At 41.2% G+C, this 20,315-nt stretch overlaps 1 protein-coding gene across 8 annotated transcripts in view; it reads right to left on the bottom strand.

Moving 5' to 3' along the window:
- LOC149239196 (uncharacterized) overlaps positions 1-20,315 on the bottom strand; it is a 381,661-nt gene that overhangs the window by 182,132 nt on the left and 179,214 nt on the right. For all 8 annotated transcript variants that reach the window (XM_089373342.1, XM_089373345.1, XM_089373344.1 and 5 more), the window contains 2 exons: positions 18,870-18,935; positions 18,571-18,609 (listed from right to left, as the gene is read on the bottom strand). In XM_089373342.1, the coding sequence (XP_089229468.1) occupies positions 18,571-18,609; positions 18,870-18,935 (105 nt within the window). The remainder of the gene's footprint in view (positions 1-18,570; positions 18,610-18,869; positions 18,936-20,315) is intronic.

The following is a 20,315-nucleotide window of genomic DNA, read 5'->3' as shown; positions in this document are numbered from 1 at the left end:
GAGGCTAAAGCACATGAGATCTCCAAGACCCAGAAATGGTTTGGACAGATTCTAGCCGGTTTGGGAGATATTAAAATAATTAATATTTTTAATCGAGTTCCTAAGTCTAAAATTAGGAAAAATAAAAAATTAATGGGTATTAATATAAAATTGGGTTAGAAGGTTCCAAAAGACATGGATCAAGCCAAATCTAATCTTAGTTGTTGATTAGATATTTAATCTTGGTCGTTGAAGGACCAACAGGAAAAGTATAAGAGGAGGCTTGAGGGCCAATTGGAGAATACTTCAGAGTGATCAGTTATTCGATTTACTAGAGCGGGGTTGCTAAGTAAAGTCAAATTAGTGATCAGCAGCGAGGGGCAGTGAGTACTGGACAGAGAGGCAGAGATAGTGCTGAGAGACTAGCGCAGAGGTAGAGAGGAAGATGCAGAAGCCAGAGGAGGCCACACAGAGCCCAACAGAGATAGCGCAAAGGCCAGAGGGCTTGCATCATCCACACAAAAGGCAGCAGGAGTAACGCAGAGGGTCCCAAAGGCTGCGCAGTGCCTCAGAGGGTTGACGCAGAGTGTTCTTAGGCTGACGCAAAGGCCAGGAGCGCTGATGTAGTGCTTCAGTGTTGCTAGAGAGGGTTTCGTCAGGCAGGTTTTCTGAATACCTGCTTCCATGTAGAGAGGTATTAGTGCTGGTTGTTTTCTCTATCAAGTGAGCCAGTTTGGCACCCAGTTGTACTCAAGGATATACTACATAATAATAAACCCTCAGAATTGTTGCACTGGTTTTCCCGCATTGGGTTTTTTCGGTGACAAGTTGTCCAAAAATAACGATGTCACTTGTGTGTTTGTTTTCTTTCAGTTGTTGATTTGTAGATGGTTGAGATTGTATTGTGTTTATTTCGTTATTTATATTTTTTAAATAACTTGTTTGTAATTAACAAGTAGAAAAAATAAACCAGAAGAATACACATTAAATTTCTAATGGATAGACTTAGAAATTTCAACATTTGTTGCTTCGAATCCCAATTTGCCTTTTCTTTTTCCAACTTGGATGCTTGACGTATACTTTCTTCCCCATAAAGTATACACCATATCCCTTGTCCTGTAACTGGGACACTAAAATTAAGTTCATTCCTAATCTTGGCACATGCAGAACATTGGTGGCTCAGATGTTGGTCCCTGCTTCCATCTAAAATGCTATGGTGCCTCTCCCTACTGGAGTACATTTCATTCTTTTTCCCATAGTAATTTGGAAGTCCATTTGTTCTTCTTGATAGCTCAAGAAATGTTCTCGTACTCTTGTCACATGCGCTGAAGCCCCGCTATCAATGTACCAAACATCTGCTGATGCTGAATTTGCTAGGCATGAAAATTCTGCTTCTAATCTGGTAGACAACTCTGAGACACTTTGAATATCCATCTTGTGCCAATTTCTGACGCTATCCTACTCCAGCAACTGCTGCAGGAAAAATTGTGTCCCACCTGAGACAACCCCTCTCACTGAATCTTTTGTTGCGTTGTTCCTTCTGCCGCTGACAGATTTCAATCAGGAAGACTTACCTCTCTATCTACTCACTCAGATAGAGTTTTACCACAAAATCTAATCCTCTTTGCTTGAACTGCGCAAACCCCTTGGAAATTTGAATTACTGTCCCTATAGGAATTTCAAATTCCTTTCTTCCTTCAACACTAGGTTTTCTGGCTTCTTTCTTCTGCTTTACCTCAGCTCTGCTAGCATGTGAAAATTTGTAAATAGAAATCTTACTGCAATGATTAATATTATTTCTTCTACTTATTATCTCAGAAATAAGTTATTCACAGTGTTCTTACGACAAATATCGAAATATATTCCACTGTAGCCTTCACAATTAAAATATTGCATAAAGTAAATGCAAGGAAAAACACTAGCACAAATACAATCACAATGATAGTTATTTTTAGACAATCGTCCCCCGAAAAACCCAATGTGGGAAAACTAGTGCAACAGATGAGGTTTTCTTTATTATTCTTCAGCAAAATCTCATGTACAAATAACAACCAGCGAAATAGGAGTGAGAAAATTTACAGACGCTTCCTGACAAATTTCTGATCCAGGTGAAGTACCCCTTTCCTTTGAATCCTTTTGTGTCCCTCTGCGTCAATTTTACCACACTGGCCCAACATCTTGCTGCCCACGCAATCCCTGCATCAACCTGCCTCTGCAATGCCTCTTTCTGCGTCAACCTATTCCTGCTTTACGTCTTGCTATCTTGCACTCTCTAAGGATGTTGATGCCCTCTCTCCCTTTCTCACCGGCAACTTTCCCTCTAATTTGATTTTCCCTTGCCAAACTTCGACCAGTGAGAAAATCGATCTTACTCGGGTAACTGAATATCTGCCTCTGTTGTATCCTCTAAGTGCCCATCAAGCCTCCTCTTATAATCCTCTTGTTAATCAATCAACGGCCTAGATTAGATTCTAATCAATGGCTAGGATCATATTGACTTGAACTTTGCCTTCTTCTAGAAGTTTCACCCATAATTTGGATTAATACCCATTAATTATTTTAGTTTCTTAAGTTTAGACTTAGGGTCCCATTAAAAATAATTAAATGTTTTAATAAAATTGTTTTTGGGTGGAATTTGCCAAAACGTTTTCTGGGTATTGGGGAATGCATGTGTCTAAGCCTCCCTACAAAATTTGAGACTTAGAGCACATTTGATATTACCAGAAATCAACACAGATCGTGAGTAGAAACGAAGAGGGAGTTTGAAATAACTGTAGAGGCAAAAATTCGAAATCCCAAAGGCAGCACATTCCTTGGGCCAAGAAGGTCGAAGTTTTGAGTGAGATCGATTTCTCTGAGTGAGTCAACAAAGAAATTCGATTCTCAGATCAAAGCTTTCCAGATGCAGAAGGGAGCAACATATTTTTCCTTATAGACAAGATCTTCAACTGGGACACGGTTATTTTGCAGCAGTTGCTGGCAGAATAGCGTCAGAGGGAGAGAATAGCACATACTGAGGGAATTTCTTCCTTAGAGGACTTTCAGCCAAGAAGTCCAAAATTTTTCTAGTAGAGCAGTAATAGTTGTGTGCGAGATTTCTCACTCTAGAAGGGAGTGTGAATAGCTGGGCAGTAGTTGCGCAAAGGAGAAAGGAAGAAGTTCAACTTTTTCAGAAGAGATGGAATCAATTGGGTTGAGAGATCAAGATCGGTTGGACAAAGCCTCCAACTATGTGATCTGCCAGGTTAGGATCTCCTGCCTTCTAGATGAGCATGATCTCAAAACTTATGTCGACAATGTGGTAGTTGTACCCGCCGATGCAGATCCACTCAAGAAGTACAAGGCTGAGATGGCGAAGACTAAGAGGATCATTCTCGACGAGGTTTGAGATCATGTAGTATCCCATATAGTCGGCAAAGATATTGCCCGACAAATGTGGGAAGCCTTAGCTATGTTGTACGAAGGATCTTCCGAGCAGTGAAATATGTAATTGGAGGAGAAGTTGAGATGCACGAGGATGCAGAAAGAGGAGCATATAGACCCCTTCCTTACGAGGCTTCAGGATGCCTGGGACCAGCTGACTTTAGTAGGATCACGGCCCTAGCCCTCAGAGTTTGTACGTTTAGCATTGAATAGCGTTTCAAAAGATTGGCAAGTTTTTGTCGAGAGCATCCTGGGCAAAGAAAAAATTCCGCATTGGGAACATGTGTGGGCTAATATGCAGTAGAAGCAGATGAGGCATGATCTGGTGAAGGCCACCATTAGTGGTAGTAGCAGCAGTGGGACGAAGTAAGTGAAGGAAGAGGAGAGAGTAGCCCATGCCTCAAAGGGGCAACAAGAGCAGCAAAGAAGAAAGAGAATATTTCGAAGATCAAGTACTTCAGGTGTGGTGAGCTGGGCCACTACAATGCTCAGTGTCCTCTCAGAAAGAAGGACAAGGAGGAGAAGTGGGATCAGCAAGCTGCATCCACAGAAATTGACAAGTTGTCCTTCAAACTAGAGGAAGAGTTTGCCATGATTGCCGAGATGCCTCCAGGGCTGAGGTGGGGTGATCTAGAGTTGTAACCTCAGAGAGCTACAAGATGGGCAGGATCCTTGAGAAGTCCACCTCTTGGATCAAGACCTTGCTACAGGAGCCCATAGTCAGCAGTAGCAGGATTGTAATATCCCTTATCAAAGATATCCCTCAAACACAAGCAAACTCCAACCAAAGAAATAACAGTAGTGAAACATACAATAATGTTTACATGGAATATAAGCAGATACTCAAGAAATGCAAAGAGAAATGCTAAGCCATTTTATTATACTGAGTAATGGAAAGAGTACAAGAGGTGATCAAAAAGATAGCACCTCGACTTGCACAAGGCAAGTGAAGAAATACACTCAGAATGGTAAGGAAATGGCCTCTCTCTGAACTGTGTCCTGTCAGAGAACTGTTGTGCTACTGCTACTGCTGGAATCAAGTGAGGATTTGGGGTTGTTCCCCTCCTCAGAAAATGTCGAAACTCTGGAATCAGCCTGTACTCAATAAATCCAGAAAAGCCCAGAAAGCTTTTCTAAAATAGTTGACCCCCGAAAATCACCCCCTTGAGGATCTACGCTATCCCTCAAGGCTCTGCGCTGCTCCTGAAGATAATCCTCTAAAACTCCACCCGAAACTCTGCCAAAATCCTCCAATATGCAAGGGCTGATCTCTTGCTCAATCTCCAAGCTCAAATCCTCCACAAAAACCCAGTCCTGAGCTCCTACCCAAAGAAACTGTGTCCTCCCCTCTCAAGACTGCGCAGCCATCAAATGCTCAACTCCTCCTCAACTACAAAGATCGCTCCTCCTGCAAAAGACTGATGAAACTACCTTGCCCGAGCAGGCACTTGAAGTCCCCAGGGGCTAAGGGTGAGATCTCCGAACGGAGGCACTCGATGCACTAAACAGTGCTGCAGACAGGCTAAACAGCCAGCGTGCTCTAAGTCGAAATGACTAGCTCAAATGCAACATAATCGAATGATCAAAATGAGGAGGTTCCTCTCTCCTTTATAGTGTTTGGCTCTCTCAAACCCCCCCCCCCTAGCTCCCCTTTTAAGTTACAACGTTGTGCTACTAGGGAGTGACTTTATTCATAAAGTGAGTTATGTCCCCTTTCCTCACCTTTTTATTTATAAATAACTATAGAAGGCAAAATTGAGCAAAATCGAATATTCCAATTAGCCATGGCTAATTAGGAATATTACGAGGATGGACCAGTGTTAATTGGTGCAGTCAAGTGCCAAAGTGATAGATTCCATAACTAGCAGCAGTCAAAACTCGGACGACAGATGCATCACACTGAACGTAGTTGGTTCAATATTTTGGATGTTTTTCCATTGCAGATGTTGCAGTTGCAGCAACAGTAGATGGAGAGAGGGTTGCAATGTAGATGCATTGTTGGCATCAGTTCAGCAGGACCGGCAGCAGCATAGATGCAACTCATATCAGAGTTGCGCAGTAGTTGGTGGGCAGCAGAGCCAAGCATCAACAACACAACAGGAGATGGTGCAGAGGCAGAGTGATGCTTCAATGGGTTGCAGCACTAGAGCACATTCCTCACTAAGAGGGAGTGTTGATTTCAGTAGCATCAGATGTGCTCTTCCTCGAGATTTTGCAGAGAGGCTAAGATATGCATTTTCCAATACCCAGATATCGTTTGGGAAAATTCCACCTAGAGATGGTTTAATTAAAATAATTAACTTTTTTAAATGGTTCCCTAAGTCTAAACTTAGGAAGTTTGCTTAATTAAAGGGTATTAATTAAATCAAGCGTGAATCTTCTAGAAGAAGATGAGGATCAACTCCCAGATAATCTTAGTCGTTGATTATGTTTTAATCTTGGTTGTTGGAGCTCCAACGAGATATTATAAGGAGGAGTTTGATGGGCAATTGGAGAACATATTGAATGAGAGAGCAGAGATCGAATTTCTCAAGAGTAGCAATGTTGAGTTGTCAGAGTGAAATCAAGCGATCTTCTTGTAGTGAGGGGTAGGGATAGTAGTCCGGAGGAGAGTTTTCTAGATCCAGAGAGTGTAAAGCAGAGAAGGCTTAAAGCAGCTCAGAGAGGCAGAGCAGAGCTTCAGAGGGAGTTCGAAATCCAACTGGGAGAGTCGAGATCCAGTGCCAGAAGCTGAAGTGTGAGACCAGAGGGCCAAAAGGTTAAATTTCCAAACAGCAGGAGATCAACGGAGGAGGTGACACAGAGCCCAGCGAATGTGACGTAGAAGCTGCACAAAGGTAGCGTGGGGCCAGCCAACTAGCCCCTGATCAGTGTCAGATCTCCTCAATCAGGGTGAGATTTTTCTCACTATCTCTTTGCCAGTTTTTCTATGTATCGGATCGCCAATTTGGGCATCCAACGATTTGTACTCAAAAAATATTGCATAACAATAAAACCCTCAGTTGCTGCACTAGTTTTCCCACATTGGGGTTTTTCGAGGACATTGTCCAAAAACAACTGTGTAGATGTGTGTGTGTTTATTTCTCTCTAGTGCAATATTTAGTTTCCGCATTATTTTATTTTGTGTAGGCTGCAATGTATGTATTTCGATATTTGCCGTAGAAAACTGCAAGTAATTTGTTCAAAGTGATTTAACAAATAGGAGAAATATCATCAGTTTGCTGCAGTAGGAATCAGATAACCGATTTTTCACATAGAGTGCATGGATGCTTGGCTGTATTTAGTGATGTGTGATGCTTCCCATTGGGATTTTGGAGCATTACCACCAGGGAGACTACCTGATAGAGATGACAGGGATGCTATTGGGTGTCGATCGCACAGGATCGATGAGGGCGCGGATGAGCATCATTTGATGATATCCATGGGGACTCGCGCGCCTCTCTCACTTCTACATTGTTTGCAGGCATAGAGGAGTTGGGTGTTGTCCCTTGATACATTCATCATGAGCAGCAAGACACGAGAGGCTCGCTCCAGACAGTTAGTTGGGACACAGAGATTCCAGGGGGAGACTTCGCAGTGGTGATATTTGGTTAGGGCACGAGCTAACAGGTGCAGGCTTAGGGAGGTGACTGTGAGTGAGCTGCAGGGTGCACTATCAGCAGGACAGCCTGAGGTGTTATGTGAGCACGAGGTATAGGGGATGGTAGTCCTCGTTAGCAGGAGGATGCCTAGGCTCCAAGCAGTATTCGAGTACATCATCAGGAGCTAGGATAGTAGATTTCGCTGTGTGGTCTGGCAGGAGCAGAGCAGTTTGTCACATACGAGACAAATTATTGATGTTGGGTGCCCATCTGTTGGATACATACAGGGGTCAAGGACGAGGCACAAAGGAGTCCCAACAGTTACCACAGATAGTGAGGATTGCGAGTTGTGGACCTCTAGTATGGCTACGAGATCTAGGGATCCAGTTGATTGGGGGAACACTCCATTTCTTAATGAGTACAATCAGATAGCAGGTGATTTGGTTAATTCTCACGCTGACACATGGGGTACCATCGAGGTCTTCATCACATGGCAAGGCAGGTTGTTGCTCAATATTGGGGCCAACCATGGTGTGATAGGCTCTGGCCTTACTGAGTCACTTGGGCAGGATGGGAATAGCCTCGATCATCACATATATTATGGCCGAGAGTCCAGGACAGGAGGCTCTGGTATGAGCATGTTGGGCAGTCAGTCATGACGAGAGTGTCGCAGGGTCAGCAGGACAGTTTCTTCCTACAATGGGCATGGGATCTTGGCGTCACAGTACTTAACAATTCAATTACCCTTAGGGATGAGCTAGTTTCGATAGGGAGAGATCATTCTGATCTTCCATTGGATTTTAGTGATTCATTGTTGGCGTGGGGGATTTCACCAGCATGGAGGGATGATTAGTAGGAGGACATCAAGGGAAGCTCATACGGGCAAGGATTCATCTCCACCACAGTTGGATTGTATCTTCAGGAGTCCACCCTTGGAATGCATGAGGTGGATGACTCAGTGGAGCAGTTGCACAATGAGTTGATCAACACTTTATATTATCATGATGCTCTACTTATTGACAGTATGCAGAGGGCTTCGAGTGCTTGTACCAGGTTGGACAGTGAGTGGAGCAAGGGGTGCTTCACGTTGATCAAGATGGCTTTGGACCCTGGTATCAAGGGACTCCTTCATGCTAGGATAGTGTTGGGGATAGGGATGACTTAGTCACACACTTGAGACCCCGGTATCATTTACAATAGCCATTTGGGTCAATTGATAGAGAGAGTGCTTGTTTGGGCATTGCTTGAGGACAAACAATTTTTGGGGGGAGGACTGTAATATCCCCCCAATTTTGTGAGCATGGGAATTTGCCCAATTTTGGTAATATTAGTTAAAAGGGGCAACTAGTATTTTGAAGAAAGGTGGGAAGTATTATTTTATTGCAGATTGGCGGAAAATTATTATTTTATTAAAATTGTGGAAAAAGTAACTAAGTGGAAAATGCCCCCCACCAATAAAATATTATTAAAAGGAGTCTAGAAGGGTGGAGATAAAATATAGGAGGAGGGTCTCATTTTGTGGATCATCTTTTGACTATTACACTTAACACTTCATCTTCACTTGGAGCTGTTTAGCAAAAGGGTAGAGTGTTGTTTAGCACAAGAATTCCAAGCAGGATTCCCTCCTATCTTCGAAGCACTTCGAGTGCCTCCCTAGTTGGGAATTCAGAGAGTTCATTGTTGGGATTTCACAGGGATTCATTGACAACAGTATTTCCAGCTCTGCGTATTTTCCAGGCATAGAGGCAATTCAAGTTATTCATTGTGGTTCAGCATACAACGAGTTGGAGTCTAGGTAATTTGCATGAGGATTTTCCTAGTTGGAGCCGAGAATTTTGTGGTGATTTTGCAGGGACAAAGAGCAAAAAGTTTGTGGGACGAAATTCTCTTTACTTGGAAGGGTGTAGGGGTTTCTGGCTTAGCCTGCACAAGGGAGAAGGGAGAAGAATTGTGGAGTGATAAGGGTCAAAGATTGGAGATAAACCTCAAGGGAGAATTTAGCCAGTGGTAGATTTGGTCATAGTTCTGTAATATCAAACTGTGGGACGTTTTCTGGCGAGACGTGGCGACTTGCGCTTGTTGGGGGTCATTTGGGGTCAGTGGATTCAACCCAAACTCTTTCTGGGTTTTTGTGGGTTTCATGAGAGGAGTCCAGGGTTAATTTTGTAGAATTTTCTAGGCAATATTTCTAGCAGAAATCAGTGTTCTAGTGAGCAAGCAGCAACAGAAATTATTGGAAAAGGGTGCAGTTCACTCTGGGACCATTTCCACCACTTGGGTCCGTGATATTTTTCTCGGTCATTTTGGGTTCCTTGTGAGGAGGCTCCAAATAATTTCCTGGAATTTTTTAAGCAGTTTAGAGGGTCGAAACACCAATTCCATTCCAGCCAGCAGTAGTAGAATTTACTGGGCCAATGCAGAGACTTGGTGAGAGCAGTTTCTAGCACTTGGGCGGCTCCATTTTCACCTAGGACTTGACTAGTTGTAGCAAGCCCAAGTTCCTCTTCTTAATTTATTGTACCTTGCTATCTAAATTAATAAAATGACTCATCTCTTGGTACAATTTATGGTGCAATTTGTCATTATGCTGGTGTGTTAGTTTTATGATTACATGTTTATGCTTTATTTGTTGTTATCACTTAATATTTCCCACTAGGAATATTATAAAATGAGGATTTCAAACCCAAATATCGCCCAAAAAATTCTATAAAATTAGGCAGACTGCTCTCAATAAACCCACAAAAACCTAGAAAGGGTTTGGGCTAAATCCACCAACCCTCGGTGAACCCCAAGAAGTGTGATTGCCCAATCTAGCCAGAAAACACTCCATAGTTTTGATACTATTGAATTATGCCCAAATCTACCATGAAAAATGTCTCCCAGCTTTGGCTAAATTCTCCACTAGAAATACCTCCTATCTCCAACCCTTATCTCTCCCGGCTCCACTTCTTTAAACCCCCACGCAACACTTGGTCAAATAGCTTCTACGTCCCTGCCAAAAGATAGAAAAATTGACCTAGGTAATAGCCTCCAATCTAGCCCAATGAATCGTTGTCCAAACTCTGGTCTAACAATAAGAAAATTCCCTGCAAAAGCCCGAAGCCTCTAACCCACGTGTGCTCACACAGTGTTCTCCACAAAAATACCTCTTTGCTCAAGACATCTGCATTTTTTAGTGTATCCATCAACATCAGTGTATCCATGAAGTTGAACATTTCCTGTAGAATATCTCAAGCCAAGTGTAATTGTTAAAATTGGCAACTAGGGAAAAACTTCATGTGGGTCATCTTATTCATGGCTGATAATATTTTTATTAGATTCCTCTCGTCGAGAGGTGTAGGATTGATATAAAGATCATCCAATTCCGATAAGTATTCATGGAGATATGAATTTATTTTGATTATGGAATTATTATCAAGCTGACCTACAACTCATGTAGGCTCAGAAGCCCAACAGTTGCATCTATGCAAACACCAACATTGTGTATAAATACAAGAGGACTTTTCCTCATTTGGACTCACTCATCTCATCACATCTCTCTCTCTCTCTCTACTGCGCAGAAAAGATTCTCTTCTCTACTGCGCAGAAAAGGGTCTCTCCCTCACACATGTGAAGCCAGAAGCTATTGAAATTGAAGTTGCAACTGCATAAGTAAAGATTGACCTGCGTGAAGTAGAAGATCTCCTCATCTGAACTGCGCTGTAAGTTCATCTGAACCTCCTCTGAAAGCCACAACTTTTGGTGGTGGAATCAAGTCAATCTGACGGACGGTTTGCAAGATATCGACTGCCCTAGTTTGAAGTCGGACGCTGCCGAAATTGAAGTTGCAACTGCAGAAGTAAAGTTTGACCTGCGTGGACTAGAAGATCTCCTCATCTAAACTGCGTTGTAGGTTCATCTGAACCTCCTCTGGAAGCCGCAACTTTTGGTGGTGGAAACAAGCCGATCCGACGGTTGGTTTGTGAGATATCGTCTGCCCTAGTTTGATGATGAAGTCGCCAATGCTGATGTTGCTGATCTAGGGTTCGCTACTATTGATATGAATCAGATTTATTGTATTATTTCTCTCTGCTGAATTATTGAAGATAAAAGAAGATTTGATCAAAGGGTTTCCCCACACATTGTGGGGTTTGTCCCTGGCTAGCCACCACATCTTGTGTCTCTTGTCTTGGCTTGTTTTCTGTCGATCGTTTAATGTTCTATCTGCACTTTACTTTATGTACATGTCATTGCTAATCTGTGGAATATAATAAGGAAAAGAAGTAAACTGTTATAAGCATAGAACATACCATAACTTAACATGGTAACGGAGCTTAGGTGAAGACAAAGCCCGAGCATATGTCTGGACGGGTGTTCACAACGAACATCAAAGCCCCAATCAGTTTTCTATACTGAGATGGATTTTCTAAGTCTGGTCCTGCAACATCTCCACATAATTTCTTGAAATTTATTTCCATTCGAGCGACCATGGATTTACATTCAGTCATTCCAAAAATTTCCAATAACTTTACAATGTATTTCCCTTGCGAGAGGAAAATATCACCAGACTTTTGCCACACTTCAAGGCCCAAAAAGTAGTGCATGAGACCAAGGTCTTTCATTTCAAACACAGAGGCTAGCCTCCTCTTACATTCGATCATCAAAGGCTCACTACCTGTCAAAAATAGATCATCAACATACAAAACCAGAATCGATGGCATACCTTGGACTACCTTGAAGTAGAGGTTGGGATTGACATTGCTTCTTGTGAATACCATCTTTACTAAGTCACTGTCAATATGCGCATACCAAGCTCAGGGAGCTTGCTTTAAACCATACAATGCCTTTTTCAACCTACACACATGCATTTTTCGATCTTCCACTTCAAATCCTTGTGGTTGTTCAACATATACCTCTTCCTATAACATGCCATGGAGGAAGGCAATCTTTACATTCATCTAATGAAGAGTCCATCCCTGACTTGCAGCAAGGGCAATTATAGAGCGGATGGTTGTATATAGAGCTACGAGAGCAAATATGTCATCATAATCTTCTCCCTCTTTCTAAGAGAAGCCTCGATCTACGATCCTTGCTTTATATTTCTCGATGTTGCCATCACTTCCATGCTTGATTTTAAACAGCCATTTTGAAGTCACAACAGACTTCCCTTTCAGCCTAGGTACAAATTGTCTCACTCCACAACTGATCCAACTCCAAAAACTGGCCCAACTGAGCTACTCGAAATGCCCTTGGGTTAGCCTCTATGCAGTGTTGACACAGGCCCTCCTCGCACTGCCTGTCGAGCTGCCCGGAATCTGTCATTCTGCCTGACTCTACATCTAGAAATGACTCACTTGGCCTCCTCAAAATTTTCCTAGCCTCTAGCCCTCTGAATCATTTGCGTTGCCTCTGCGTAGCCTCACTTAGCAATAATGCGACCTCCCTTTCCTGCATTGGAAACTGAATGGGATGCTCTGGAACTCTGTCGCTACTCTTCCCTCAATCATTGATGCTACATTTCGCTGGCTTGAACTCTTCTTTCTGTTGAATCTCTGCAACTGGATAGCTCGATCTTCAACTGCCCAAGGAACTCGCTCTCCCTCTTGCTCGATGTCACTATCTCCATCCCCATCGATAAGCTCTTATAATCTCTTGTTGGATCACCGACAACCATGATTAAATTGTCATCAATGGCTAAAATCATCTTAGACTTGATCCTTATGAGTCTCTAGAGCTTTCTCGATCTTTCTCAATTAATTGTTGTTAATTAATCAATTTTCCAATTTTCCTAAGTTAGACTTAGGCATTTTTTTAATTATTGATCAATTAACTTAAATGAACTATCTCTATGTGTTTTCTCCTGAAACATTTTCTAAGTTTTGGAGATCTTGTGTTCCTTAATCACTTTGACGCAAGTCAAGACTAGAACACCTGTCCGATGTTACCAAAAACTAACACTCATTCCTACCATCAATGAAAATTTGTAAAGAGAAAAGGGTTTTGGCTGTGGTGACAGTGGGATACTATCCCATTGTTGCTTCTTAGTCTAGTTTATATCTTGTAGGGTCTCCCTCTCCAAGGCCTGCTAGATTTTACGGTAACTGACCTCACCACATAAACCATTAAAAAGACAATAATTTGAAAGAGCCCTAAAATTTCCTCTGCAATAACTATAATTTCTAAGGTTAAAATAACTTGCTCCCATGATGGGATTCAAATTTACTATAAGGGTATGAAGCTTGGGATTCTGCTTCCTGTTAGTTTTTGGTAGCATCGGATGTGCTCTAGCCATGAAAATTGGTGGAGAGGCTAAGGCACATGAGTTCTAAAGAACCCAAAAACCGTTTGGTGAAATTCCACCCGGATTGTTATTTATTAAAATAATTAATATTTTTAATGAGGTTCCTAAGTCTAAACTTAGGAAAATTAAAGTATTAATGGGTATTAATCAACATATGGGTATTAATCAACATATGGGTGAAAATGTTCTAGAAAGCAGATCAAGTCAAGTTTTAATATTAGTCGTTGATTAAAGACTTAATCTCGGTCGTTGAAGTCTCAACGAAAAAAGTATAAGAAGGAGGCTTGGGGTTCATTCAGGAACACACCGAGAGAACAAATTAATCTAGAGTTCGAAATTTCTAGGGCTATGAAGCTAACAAATTCGAACTAAGTGATCATTCTGCAGCAAAGGGGCAGGGATATTTTAGGAATACTGGGCAGAGAGGTGGAGAGCAACCAGTGGAGGCAATACATCACCTAGAGGGACTGATGCTGGGCCAGTCTGGGCCCACACAGACTTGACGCAGAGCCAGAAGGGCTAGCGTAGAAGGGAAGTTGCCTTCACGCAGAAATCCGAAACTACCGGGGAGTTGCTAGAATAGCCAAGAGAGGTTGATGCAGAAGCTCCAAGAGGAAGAAGAGACAGCGCAGGGCTGACGCAAAGCCTCTAAGGCTGACGCAGGGCCTACACAAGGCCAGCATAGAGATAGCCGAGGGTTTGCCAGTTCTATTGTCGGATCAGCGGGAAACTGCCGGGTGAAATGAGGTAATCTCAATCTGTTTTCTGCCATTATATTTTTCTCTGTAACTGGTTTTTCGAGTGGGCATCCAATATTGTATTCAGAGCTATTGCTTAATAATATAAAACCCTCAGAGTTGTTGCAACGGTTTTTCCGCACTGGGTTTTTCCGGGGACTATTTTGTCCAAAAATAACGGTGTCCCATGTATCTTGTTCTTTGCTCAGTTTCTTGTTTCAAGTAATCAAATTAAATTGGTGTAGGCTACAGAAATAATTTACTTCAGTATTTTTCAAAAAATAACTTGATAATGTATATTAAAATCAAGTAGGAGAAGTAAATTCAGTTTTGTTGAAGTAGGGGTTCCTTGAGTATAGAAATTTTCACATGGTATCAAAGCATTGATTTTGAAACAGAAAGAGCAGATCCAATGCTGAGCAGAGAGGGCAATAATTGCATTTGGCAGCAATTTGAATCCCCTTGAAGGGATTGCGCAGTCCTTGCCGAGAAAGCAAAGATTCCGAGGAAATCTCTCTCTGAGAGAGTCGACAGAGAGGTATGATTTTCGGTTCGTGAGCTTGCATAGGCAAAGGGAGTGACGCAGAGCCTCAGCGCAGTGCTTGAAAGGTATAGTTTCTGTCAAGGCATAAATCCGTCGGAAAATAGCGAAGACACATAGAAGGGGAATTTTCTCCTTAGAGGACTTTTCTCGCCAAAATTTCGAATTTTTCACTTGTCGAGCAGCAAACCAGTGCTACGCAGTGACTAGAGGAGTCAATTCAATAATTTGTGTGAGATGGCATCACATGGGCTCAGAGACCAGGACATGTTGGAAGGAGCTTCCAACTATGTCATATGGAAGACCAAAATATTAGTTGTTCTAGATGAGTACGATCTCGAAGCTTACATCAAGAGTGTTGTGGTTGTTCCCGTAGACAATGATCAAAAGAAGAAGTACAAGGCTGAGCAGGGAAAGGCGAAGAGGTACATACTCGATGGAGTTCGAGATCATGTGGTCTCACACTTGCAAGGCAAAGATACAGCCCGAGAAATGTGGGAAGCTTTGTCTTCACTATATGAAGGTTCTTCCGAACAACGGAAGATGTACTTAGAACAAAAGTTGCAGTGGACATTGATGCAGAAGGGAGAAGGGGTTAACTCCTATCTTCAACGTCTTCAGGACACTAGAGACCAGCTTGCTGCAGTGGGGTCTACTCCTTAGTCTACCGCGATGGTAAGGACGACCCTGAATGGAGTCTTGGATGAATGGCAAGTCTTCGTCCAAAGTATATTGGGTAGGGAAAGACTACCTTCATGGGAGGAGATGTGGGCAACCCTTCAACAGGAAGAATTAAGGAGAGATCTGGTTAAGTTCAACCTCAATGGCAATAGTGGGAGTGGCACGAAGACCAAGGAGGAGGAGGAGAACGCAGCTCTAGCATCAAAGGGACAACAGAAGCAGAAGCAGAAGAAGGACATTTCGAAGGTGAAATGTTTCAGATGTGGCGAGATGGGCCACTTTGCATCCCAGTGTCCTTTGAAGCAAAAGGATAAGGATGAGAAACATGATCCTAAGGCTACTCCAGCAAAAATTGACGAAGATGAGTTTGCCATGAGTGCCCAAGCATATCCAACAAGGAAATGGGGCGATATAGAACTGTAGTCGGGAGGACTACATGTGGGCAGGATCCTTGAGGAATCCACCTCTGGGATCAATTCCTTGCTACGGAAGCCCAAGATTCAGTAGTAGCGAGATGGAATTAGTGTCAAATGATGTAGTGGGTTGGTTGGAGAGACAAATGCAGTAACCTAAAACCAGAGACTGATCAGCACAAAGCAAGGTTGGTAGCAGTGTAGATGGCACGGTGCAGAAGTTAGCAGCAACGCAGAAGATGCAGAGGGTCAGAGACTAGTAGCAGTCATATTCCAACATTCACATGGTATTATGTTGAACACAATTAGTTCAAAAACTTTGGATGCTTTTCCGTCGCTGAGCAGCAGCAATTGGAAAATGACGCAGTGTAGAGATAGCAGTGGCAGTGTTAGTAGCAGATGCAGAGGGAGTTGTATTACAGATGCAGCAGTGGTAGTGGCAATGTCATGGGCAACGGTACAGTAGCATCAGTAGCACAGTGTTGGTGGAAGCAACAGTGCGGAAAGGAGATGCTTCAGAGCCAGAGCAGCAGCAATTGGAAAATGATGCAGTGCAAAGCTAACAATGGCAGTGTTAGTAGTAAATGCAGAGGGAGTTGTATTACATATGCAGCAGTGGTAGTGGCAGTGTCATGGGCAGCAGTACAGTAGCAGCAGTAGCACAGTGTTGGTGGAAGCAACAATGCGGAAAGGAGATGTTTCAGAGACAGAGTAGCATGCAGTTGGACATTGTTGCTAGAGCACCTTCCTCACTAAGAGGGAGTATTCGTTTTTGGTAGCATCGGATGTGCTCTAGCCATGAAAATTGGTGGAGAGGCTAAGGCACATGAGTTCTAAAGAACCCAGAAACCATTAGGTGAAATTCCATCCAGATTGTATTTTATTAAAATAATTAATATTTTTAATGAGGTTCCTAAGTCTAAACTTAGGAAAATTAAAGTATTAATGGGTATTAATCAACATATGGGTGAGAATGTTCTAGAAAGCGGATCAAGTCAAGTTTTAATCTTAGTCGTTGATTAGAGACTTAATCTCAGTCGTTGAAGTCTCAACGCGAAAAGTATAAGAAGGAGGCTTGGGGTTCATTCAGGAACACACCGAGAGAATGAATTGATCTAGAGTTCGAAATTTATGGGGCTATGAAGCTAAAAAATTCGAACTAAGTGATCATTCTATAGTAAAGGGGCAGGGATAGTTTGGGAATACTGGGCAGAGAGGCAAAGAGCCACCAGTGGAGGCAACACAACACCTAGAGGGACTAACGATCGGCCAGTTTAGGCCCACGCAGGCTTGACACAGAGCCAAAAGGGCCAACACAGAAGGGAAGTTGCCTTCATGCAGAAATCTGGAACTGTTGGGGAGCTGCCAAAACAGCCGAGAGAGGTTGACACAGAAGCTCCAAGAGGCAGAAGAGACAACGCCAGGCTGAGACAGAGCCTACACAGGGCCAGCGCATAGATAGCCGAGGGTTTGCCAATTCTGTTGCCAAATCAACCAGAAACTGCCAGGTGAAGTGAGGTAATCTCACTCAGTTTTCCGCCATTATATTTTTCTCTATAACTGGATTGTTGGGAGGGCATCCAACATTTTATTCAGAACTACTGCTTAATAATATAAAACCTCATAGCTATTGCACCAGTTTTCCTGCATTGGGTTTTTCCGAGGACTATTTTGTCCAAAACAAACGGTGTCCTATGTATCTTGTTCTTTGCTCAGTTTCTTGTTTCATGTACTCAAATTAAATTGGTGTAAGCTGCAGAAGTAATTTACTTCAGTATTTTTCAGAAAATAACTTGATAATATATATTAAAATCAAGTAGGAGAAGTAAATTCAGTTTTGCTGCAATAGGGGTTCCTTGAGTATAGGAATTTTCACACTTTCATCATTAAGCTAAGAAATCAATGTCTAAATATGTTGAAAACTTTGAAAAAAGGAAAATATAAGCATCACTTATTAAAGATGTCTAATTATGAGTGCACATACATGCATCTTCCTTAATATATCGAAAACCAATGTTGATAATAACGGTATTGACAAAATATCGACGAGGGTCCAAAAAACATCTTATCGGCAATATCGGCGAAAATATCGGCAAAATATCGGAAAATATTGGCAAGCATAAAAAATTAATTTTTTCAGATTTTTATACATAGGCGATATTTTGCCGATATTTTGAAAATATTGCGATATTTTCTCGGCGATATATCATTTTGCCAAAAATATCACAATATTTTTGAATATCGCTAATATTATCAACACTGTCGAAAACTATCTATAATTGATTCTAGAGTATCAGCGTACATACAAATGTTAGGAATACAACTAAGATGTCATGAATAATTAATTCGAAACAGAACCAAGTTTGAGTTAAAATTTTAATCAATCACTAGATATAATCAAAAAGTTAGAAGAGCTAGGAAGCCATTGAGTCTTATATAAGCGTACTGAAATGACGTGTGATTATGAGTGATCATATATGCCCTTCTTTCAGAGAATGAAACTCTTTGTCAATTGGTTGAGTACCATCTAGCCTTATTTAAGGATTGAGATAGCATACCTTTAATGGTTAATTTGAATCGATTGATTACAAGAAACGTTGTTAAAAATGGAAGTGCTGAGAAGCAATCAAGTTCTAACTCAAACATTGTACCTTAATGGATAAAAAATTATTACTTGTTCTACCATGATTATGCATGCCATGTTTAATCTCAATCACATGGAATATCAATGTGCTTTCTGTAATGCATGGCATTAATTTACTCAAGATGCATGCACTATGAGGGCATACGATAACAAACATGATAAAATAGGCAATGGTTTATCTAGTAGGTATACTTTAAATCTTGTTCTTGTAAGGAAATCAAGAGGCACTCGATAAAATAATAGAAAGGTATGAGAGGTTGGAAAATAACATGAGAGAAAGGAGAGAGAGACCTTAACAATTTTAGCTCCTAAAGCATGAGCATTCAACACCTGCATAAATTTTTGGGAGCCACGTGAAAGAACAAGTTAAATAGGATATTTATATAAATAGCAATTTGCAACTTGTACATATAGCTTCCAAGTAATATAACCACTTCGATGGAAAAATGTATGTAAAAGAAAAATATCAATTAATATATATCAAGGCCAAACAATTGTGCACTAACCAGAAATCAGAATATTTGAATATTCAAGATATTTGCATCTAAAGTTCACTTAAAGAAAACATTGATATTGAAGGAAATAATCACCTCAGTCGGTGTCATTGCCCCAGGAATATATAGAATAGGACCATCTTTAAAACTATCCAAAATATCCTGAAAATAAGTGGAACAATAATGCAAATAATCAATGTTATACAATGATTCTATTTAGAAAATGATCGAATATCTAGTTACATACAAGTCATATTAAGTGTACTACACTTGAAGTCTCAAAATAAAGGTTAGATTTTGCAATGAACATTAAAGGTAGGCAGAAATAAGTAAGGATGAAAAGATTTTCTAATATTGTCAATAGGAAGGTGCATTCCATTATGAAGATTAGGAGGAAATTCAACTCGAAAACATGACCCATCTTTGATTTTTCTTTTGTCCATTTGAAAACAATGTTGAGGAGGGACTCTGCTTTAAATTTAATTGGTCTATTTTCTTGCTTGAAATGATGTCCTAATAAAAAAATTTAAGAGGGAGCAAAATGGAAGGAAATGACTGAAATAGTGACTAAAATGAAGGATGGAAGAGGAAGCACTCAAATCATGTTTTTAAATCTTACAGGGATAAAAATAAATGTAAACTCGTCAATAAAATTGGACAGTGAACATTGCTCATAAATTAACTTTGAATGGTCGACTAGATGCAAATATTTCAACACTTCCAAAATCAATCTGTAAAATTGTAAGAATCTAAGACCATAAGGTTGCTCTAGAAACTTTTGTCCAAAACGATTTCTTAGCATATAACATTGTTCTAACCTGCTTGATTTTAAAAGTATTTAAAACAAATATAGCATCATGAATCAATTCTTGTTTCCGTCCATTTGCCAAAAAGAAAACTCTAAACAAGTAAAATCCTAATTTATATCTCTCATAGAGATAAGTCGATAAGAAAAGGGAGAAAATAAATTAAGGAACAATTTTCCTTTCAACTCTTGTTTTTGCTTCTACCTCAAGAGATAATAATACCATAATTTTTGAGGATTCAACCATGGGAGTGAATTAGTATTGACATTCTTATATGTAGCAACTTCAATAAGAAGCATGTGTTGTTTTCTATGAAACCAGATTCGTCCCCCCTGGCCCAAATGTGGAGAGGAAGGTGAGCCTTCCTTCTCTAGATTGCGCAACGCAGCCTTGGTGAAGGGAGAGATCAGGCCAAGGTTGGCCTGACTTGCCGACGGGAAACTGAAAGCAAGTAAGTCGAATGAAATGCATGGCGACGCTAAGTGATAGTAGAAGTGATAAACAGTGCATGCAAAACATGAATGGGGGATTGAGCAAACAGATCAACATGCATGTGGGTGAAGTCATTCGTCGGTTGGCGAACATCCGTGCAAAACAGTTTCATGCATGCAACAGCAGTGAGATAGCAACGAAAATTGAAACAGAGCTAGGACAAGCTAGAATATATGTAAACGACAGCAGGCGTTCAAAGAAATCAAGCAAACAGTACACATACAAGTGAAAACCCAAAAAGCGA

This window comes from Pinus tabuliformis, chromosome 8 (genome assembly GCF_031772625.1).
Source record: "Pinus tabuliformis cultivar Carrire ecotype Pingquan chromosome 8, CPIR1, whole genome shotgun sequence".
NCBI classification, from domain to species: Eukaryota; Viridiplantae; Streptophyta; class Pinopsida; order Pinales; family Pinaceae; genus Pinus; species Pinus tabuliformis.
Note: the sequence above shows the minus strand (reverse complement) of the source record. Positions and strands in the feature narration are given on the sequence as shown.